This window comes from Naegleria lovaniensis (assembly GCF_003324165.1).
Source record: "Naegleria lovaniensis strain ATCC 30569 chromosome Unknown tig102, whole genome shotgun sequence".
Lineage (NCBI taxonomy): Eukaryota > Heterolobosea > Eutetramitea > Acrasida > Naegleriidae > Naegleria > Naegleria lovaniensis.
Genome location: NW_025407912.1, coordinates 1 through 6115, shown reverse-complemented (window position 1 = coordinate 6115; position 6115 = coordinate 1). Strand labels below are relative to the sequence as shown.

Sequence of the window (6115 nt, the reverse complement as noted above, 5' to 3'; positions counted from 1 at the left end):
TGCTCGGAGGTGGTTCTGTGGATGGATATCGTTGGCGAACGGAGAGGGTAAACTAACTTTGGGTCAGTATTTTCGTACCATTCTTGGCAAAACATGACACGGGACAAATCTTGTTCAAACGATCAACCGTATCATCATGCCAAAACGGTTTTCTTAACTCCTTTGAATCAGTCGAAACAGTGGAATTGGGAACCATCCTTCTCTTATTCAATCTCTTCTTCGTTGGTTGCTGTTTGTGATAGAGTTGCCTTTTTCTTAACCGTCGAACCTTATTTTTCAGCGACTGAAATGTTCGGTGTGTAAAGTAATCTCGGTAAATTTGTTCCAAATTCATTCCCTTCCGCAAGGATGTCACAATTAAATCCTCTTCCGACTGTGAATAAGGTTCTCCTGGAGTCGTTGATACATTGGACTTGTTCGATGATGGTTGTGCTTGTCTTAACGGTAAGGGTTTGGATGGACTTAATTGACCAAGTTTCATAATCATTTTGTGGTAATGGTCAGAATTTGTCCATGTTTCTGGAAAAGTTATCGATACAGTAGAGGTAAAGGTGTTACTATCAGTGATTTCTGAAAAGGTTAAATCATCGACACTCCATTGAATGATAAAATTTGTTGCATCTGAAACGTCATACGCTCCTTCCATTCTGGCACGATTAATCTTTCTTTTCAATTTCTTGTACTTTTTCTTTAATGAGTTGATGGATCTATCAAAAAAGAAAGTACCAATCTTACTCCATTCCATATTGAATTGTTTTAAAAATAACAACATGCAATGTTCTTGGGTTGCGTATGCTTTTCCTTGATCGAGAGAGAGAGGTTCAATATTAATTCCACGCTCCAAATAAGCAGTCCTTAATAAGTCTCCAAATTTATCAACAGTAGAAACGTCTTTCAATACTTCCAATCTCTGCCAATGAGAAGCAATCTTCTTCTTTTTCTTTGCTCTTTCTTCCTCACACTTATAATGATCACTCAAAATGTGTTCACATGGCGAAAATTTAATTTGCGCCATTGGTATGTATGGAGGGATAGAAAAACCACTAAAACCACCAACGCCTTTCAATTTACGCCATTTATCAATACGTTCCATCATGGAACGTTTTTGATAAGGATGCTTGTATATCATTTGTGGTTGCTCCTTTATCACCAAGACTCTCTTTGAGTTTTGAAAGGTTTTTTCACTTTCTCTGGTAGGATTGGGTGCTTTGAGGGGGTTGATATTGGTAACCGATGACTTGTCAACATGTTCCAACTTGGGTGATTCTTGGTCCTTTGTTGATGTTTGTTCTGAAATTCTTGGAGGAAATGGTGGAATGATTGGATATAATTGAGGAGAGAAGGGATTTAGAGGGATCCATGGCGAAGGGAATTCAGGTTGAAAAGAGAGATTTGGGGAGAAAATGGCGGGATTTGGAGGGAAAATTGGTTGAGAGGATGGATTTTGTTGAGTGAAAAGATTGGGATTTGGTGGGAATATAGGTTGAAGGAATGGATGATGGGAGGAGGTGAAACGAGGGTTGTTTAAAATTATTCTCCTCACGACTCTGGTTGTTCATGATGAATTATTTTTTTTAAAAATCCTTAATAATAATAAATATTTTCTATCGTTCGGGTAGGGTGGTGATGATAATGAACAACAGCAAGCCTTCCGAACCAATGATGCCCTTTTGAGAGATTCAATACTAACCAATGATGCCATTTCCTAGGACTCATCAGACTCTTCATCAGAAGAAGTATCACTATATTCATCACCCACCCGCTCGTAATCGTGATCCGTTCCATACTTCTGCCCCTCACGGCTCGTTATTGAGTAGTCCTTTATTTTCAAGTTTCATCGGTTGTTGTTGTTGTTGCTGCCATTTATTAGTCCCTTATTATCATGTTTCATCCAAATATTGTTGTTCTCACGAGTTGCAAATGTTCTGCATGTACTATTTGTATTTTGCCAAAAATCGTTATGCAATTCCGGGCAGATCTGCCTAAAGCTTTACAAGGCATACACTCTCTCGGTTGGAATTGAGGCAAGAGTTGTTGTGCAATAAAGTACATAAACAAAAGCACTCAAATGATGCATCAAGAAACGTTGACCCTCGCCAACTCGCCAACAAACTCGCTGGAGTATTTTGGCTCGGGTTAAACCACTGTGTGTCACTTTTAATTTCGTAAAGTGCTGAGCCCGACGTTACAAAAAAAATGAAATCTTCAAAAATGATTAGAAAATCTGTTACCTCTGCCTCCAGAAGCATTTCAACAAATTCATCATGTCTGGCACACACAACAACAACTTCCGGAGCCAAGTTGCACTACTCGACAAGTACGATGCATGATCGTCATGGCACAACCAAGAATTGTTTATTTTCATCATCCTCTCGCTCCATGATGATGATGAACGTAAATTCTTCTCATGCCTCTGCGTTGCTTGTTCGTGGCTTATCAAGAACACAACCCATCTCTTCATCTTACCATACCAATCAATCTGTAACAAGAGAAGAAGTCAAGAAACCACTCTTTGATAAGATTCTCATCGCCAACAGAGGTGAAATTGCCTGCAGAGTGATTAAAACAGCTAAAAAGCTCGGTATTCAAACGGTTGCAGTGTATAGTGAAGCCGATGCCAATTCCATGCATGTAGCAATGGCTGATGAAGCCTACTTGTTAGGTCCACCTGAATCTAGCCGATCCTATCTATTGGGTGAGAAGATTATTGAAATTGCCAAGAAGAGTGGAGCTCAAGCCATTCATCCAGGTTATGGTTTCCTCTCTGAAAACGCCAATTTTGCTAGCCTTTGTGCAAAGAATAGAATTGTGTTTATTGGACCACCTGAAGGAGCAATCATTGCGATGGGCTCAAAGAGTGAAAGTAAGAAAATTATGGAAAAGGCCAAGGTTCCAGTCGTTCCGGGCTATCATGGTGATGAACAGGGAGAAGAGAAATTGTTAGAAGAGGCAAAGAAGATTGGCTTTCCAGTTTTGATTAAAGCAGTGATGGGAGGAGGAGGAAAGGGAATGAAATTGGCCAAGAGTGAAAAGGAATTCAAAGAAGCTTTGTCTTCGGCAAAACGTGAATCGAAAGCATCCTTTGGTGATGACCGGGTATTGATTGAGAAATATATTCAAACTCCTCGTCACATTGAAATTCAAGTTTTTGCAGATACTCTCGGAAATTGTGTCTATCTCTTTGAAAGAGATTGCTCTGTTCAGAGAAGACATCAAAAGATTATTGAAGAAGCACCTGCACCAGGATTGGACGATGCTGTCAGAAAGGCCATGGGTGAAAGTGCTGTAGATGCCGCTCGTGCTGTCGGCTATGTTGGTGCTGGTACTGTTGAATTTATCATGGACAATGATGACCAGAAATATTACTTTATGGAAATGAATACACGACTTCAAGTTGAGCACCCTGTGACTGAAATGATTACAGGACAAGATTTAGTCGAATGGCAAATTGAAGTTGCATCAGGCAATAGATTACCTTTACTCCAGAAAGATTTGAAGAGACGAGGTCACTCATTTGAAGCTCGTATTTATGCTGAAAACCCAGAAAACAATTTCTTGCCTGGAACTGGTACATTACGTTATTTGAGTCCTCCTGAGGAAGTTGAGGGTGAAGTTAGAGTTGAAACTGGAGTGAGACAAGGCGATGAGGTTTCTATTTATTATGACCCAATGATTGCAAAACTTGTGGTTTGGGGAGAAAATAGAGAATTGGCTCTCCGTAAATTGGTTTCATGCTTGAACAGATATCATATTTCTGGATTGACAACAAACATTGAATTTTTGAAGAGATTGGCTACCAATCAAAGATTTAGAAATGTTGAATTGGAGACTCACTTTATTCAAAAGTATTACAATGAGCTTTTCCCAGAAAAGACGATTGATGATTCCATCTTCTTGTTGGCTACTCTCTCCTTAATTGTTAGAAATGACCGTCACACAACTCGATCAAGCGATCCATTTGATCTTCTCAAAGGTCTGAGATTCAATCATAACCATGATGAGAACTTTGAGTTCCACCATCCATACAATAAGGATCAAGTGGTTTCAGTGAGTGTTGAACACTTGTGGGATCCAACCTCAACAACTAAGTTTGTCATGAAAATTGGAAACAATACTCATGTTGTGAGTGGAGCCTACGATGCCACAACAAAGGAAATTGTTGCATTTGTTGATGATAGAAAGTTCCACAGTACTCTTGCATTCAGTAATGACCAAAAGACCATTTACATTTTCACCAGAGATGGTCAACGATATGAAATTGTCCCAGTTTTGGCTGCATTTGAACAAAAGGGAGGAGCTCACATGGGATCCTTAAAGAGTCCAATGCCTGGAAAAGTCACAGCTGTTATGGCCAAGGAAGGCGACAAGATTGTCAAGGGAGATACTATCCTCGTCATGGAGGCCATGAAGATGGAACACAAGATTGTTGCACCAAAAGATGGTGTTATTAAGAGTTTACCTTATAGTGTTGGAGATTTGGTTCAAGGTGAAGCTGTTTTGGCTGTTTTGGAGTAACATTTCAGAGTGGTGTTTCATGAGCACAATATTTATTTCACTCAATAAAACCACCTATTTATTCAAAGACTTGACACATCAAAGCCTCAAACTCAAGACATGTGTGGTCTGTATGAATGGAGCGTTTAGTGACACGTTGGATATCCACTATTTTTAAAAATCAGCTACGACAAGTGGTCATACTCCAATATTTATGCCTCAAGAAAAAACAAGCCAGAGATCTTCAAAAATCCAAAATAATCTTTAATTTGTGATTATTAACAGTAAGGTGAAATAAATAACTCTTACCACATACCTCATGTGAATAATAATTTGTTAACAATAATGAATTATACCTACCTAGATTGAATTGTTTTGAGCTTGTGTAAAAAACAAAAATTGAGTCTCGTTAAAAACGCTCTTCTACCTATCGTCATAGTTTCTCTTGTAACCTCGATCTCTTCGATGATCATCGCCACCTCTGTCATAGCCCCTACGAAATCCACCTCCACCTCTTCCTCCTCTGAAGCCACCTCTTCCACCTCTACGAAATCCAGAGTCATGGGGACGTTCTTCTTGTTTTTCTTCAACAACTGGTGGAAGTGGCTCTCTAGAATTACCTAAACCTCCTCCTAATCGTCTCGGTTTCCAATCTTTTACAGTTCTGCCACGCTCCACATCAACCATTACTCTCCACTGATCAATTTCCATTCCATCACCTCGATTATAGGCATCTCTCATGTCTTCATGCTTTTCAAATTCAATAAAGGCATAACCTCGGGATTTGCCAGTGCTGGAATCTCTCACTACTCGCACTGCTTTGATTGGACCAAATTTACTGAACGCATTTCTGAGTGTTTCCTCTGTAGTTTCATAATTCATCTTGGCAATAAATAAAGTATTGAAAGGTTCCGAAGTTGCTTTTGTATCATTGTTCGGATCCCAACTCTGCAAGGCTTTTCTCAATTCCTTCTCTGCTTTTTCAGCGTTTTCTCTTTTTATTCTCTCTTTTCGTTTTCTTCTTGATTCAGGCATTTCATATTTTGTGGTCCGAATCTTTTGTCCTTCGGCATCATATTGTACTTCTTCTTGTTCAAATTTATCAACACAACCAGAAATTCCGGTTAATTCCGAGTGCTTTGATCGCTTCCTTCTCCTTTCATCAATAGCAGGAAGTTGGATCAGTGGAGGTCCCGGAGCAAATAATGCTTGAATCTGTGGAGGTAATTTATTCGGTACATTGCGATACTTCTTAGAGGTGCTTGTGTGCGACATTTTTTGTTTTGAAAAAATTTAAAAAATTGAACGTGAATGATCTCAAGGACCCTTTACTATGAGCTAACAATTACAACTGCTCACGAACATCATTGATGTGTTTAGAAGAGAATTTTCAATATGAGTTGTTCGACATTTTCAATTTTAAAACGTGACATTTCAGTGGGAAGTGTGCCAAGAAATTGCTTGACGCTTTCACTCGGAGTCTCTTTGGTTAATATGGATATCAATTGATCGTAATACTTGTATGATGGAATAATGTTAAGCTGAAGCATGATTTGGTGTGTGTCCAGAATGGCATCATATTCGCGAACCATACCCAATGCCTCTATTAAGGTTTCATAGG

At 39.2% G+C, this 6115-nt stretch overlaps 5 protein-coding genes across 5 annotated transcripts in view; 2 read left to right on the top strand and 3 right to left on the bottom strand.

Moving 5' to 3' along the window:
- C9374_014684 (uncharacterized protein) overlaps positions 1-56 on the top strand; it is a gene marked incomplete at both ends in the record, with an annotated part of 894 nt that extends 838 nt beyond the window's left edge. Inside the window, one exon of the mRNA XM_044690698.1 lies at positions 1-56. This exon is cut by the window's left edge and continues 838 nt beyond it. Within this exon, the coding sequence (XP_044541532.1) occupies positions 1-56 (56 nt within the window).
- A 151-nt stretch (positions 57-207) lies between these two features.
- C9374_014683 (uncharacterized protein) lies at positions 208-1129 on the bottom strand (the record flags this gene model as incomplete). The annotated part of the gene is made up of 2 exons (XM_044690697.1): positions 208-229; positions 285-1129. 2 exons carry the CDS (start codon positions 1127-1129, stop codon positions 208-210), a joined length of 867 nt encoding a protein of 288 aa, XP_044541531.1.
- A 1067-nt stretch (positions 1130-2196) lies between these two features.
- On the top strand, positions 2197-4515 carry C9374_014682 (uncharacterized protein; the record flags this gene model as incomplete). The annotated part of the gene is made up of 1 exon (XM_044690696.1): positions 2197-4515. The coding sequence occupies one exon, from the start codon at positions 2197-2199 to the stop codon at positions 4513-4515; it is 2319 nt and encodes a 772-aa protein (XP_044541530.1).
- Positions 4516-4917: 402 nt separating this feature from the next.
- C9374_014681 (uncharacterized protein) lies at positions 4918-5769 on the bottom strand (the record flags this gene model as incomplete). Its single annotated transcript, XM_044690695.1, has 1 exon — positions 4918-5769. One exon carries the CDS (start codon positions 5767-5769, stop codon positions 4918-4920), a length of 852 nt encoding a protein of 283 aa, XP_044541529.1.
- Positions 5770-5870: 101 nt separating this feature from the next.
- Positions 5871-6115, bottom strand: C9374_014680 (uncharacterized protein; the record flags this gene model as incomplete). The annotated part of the gene is made up of 1 exon (XM_044690694.1): positions 5871-6115. A coding segment is annotated over one exon (245 nt), but the record flags the coding sequence as incomplete, so codon positions are not given.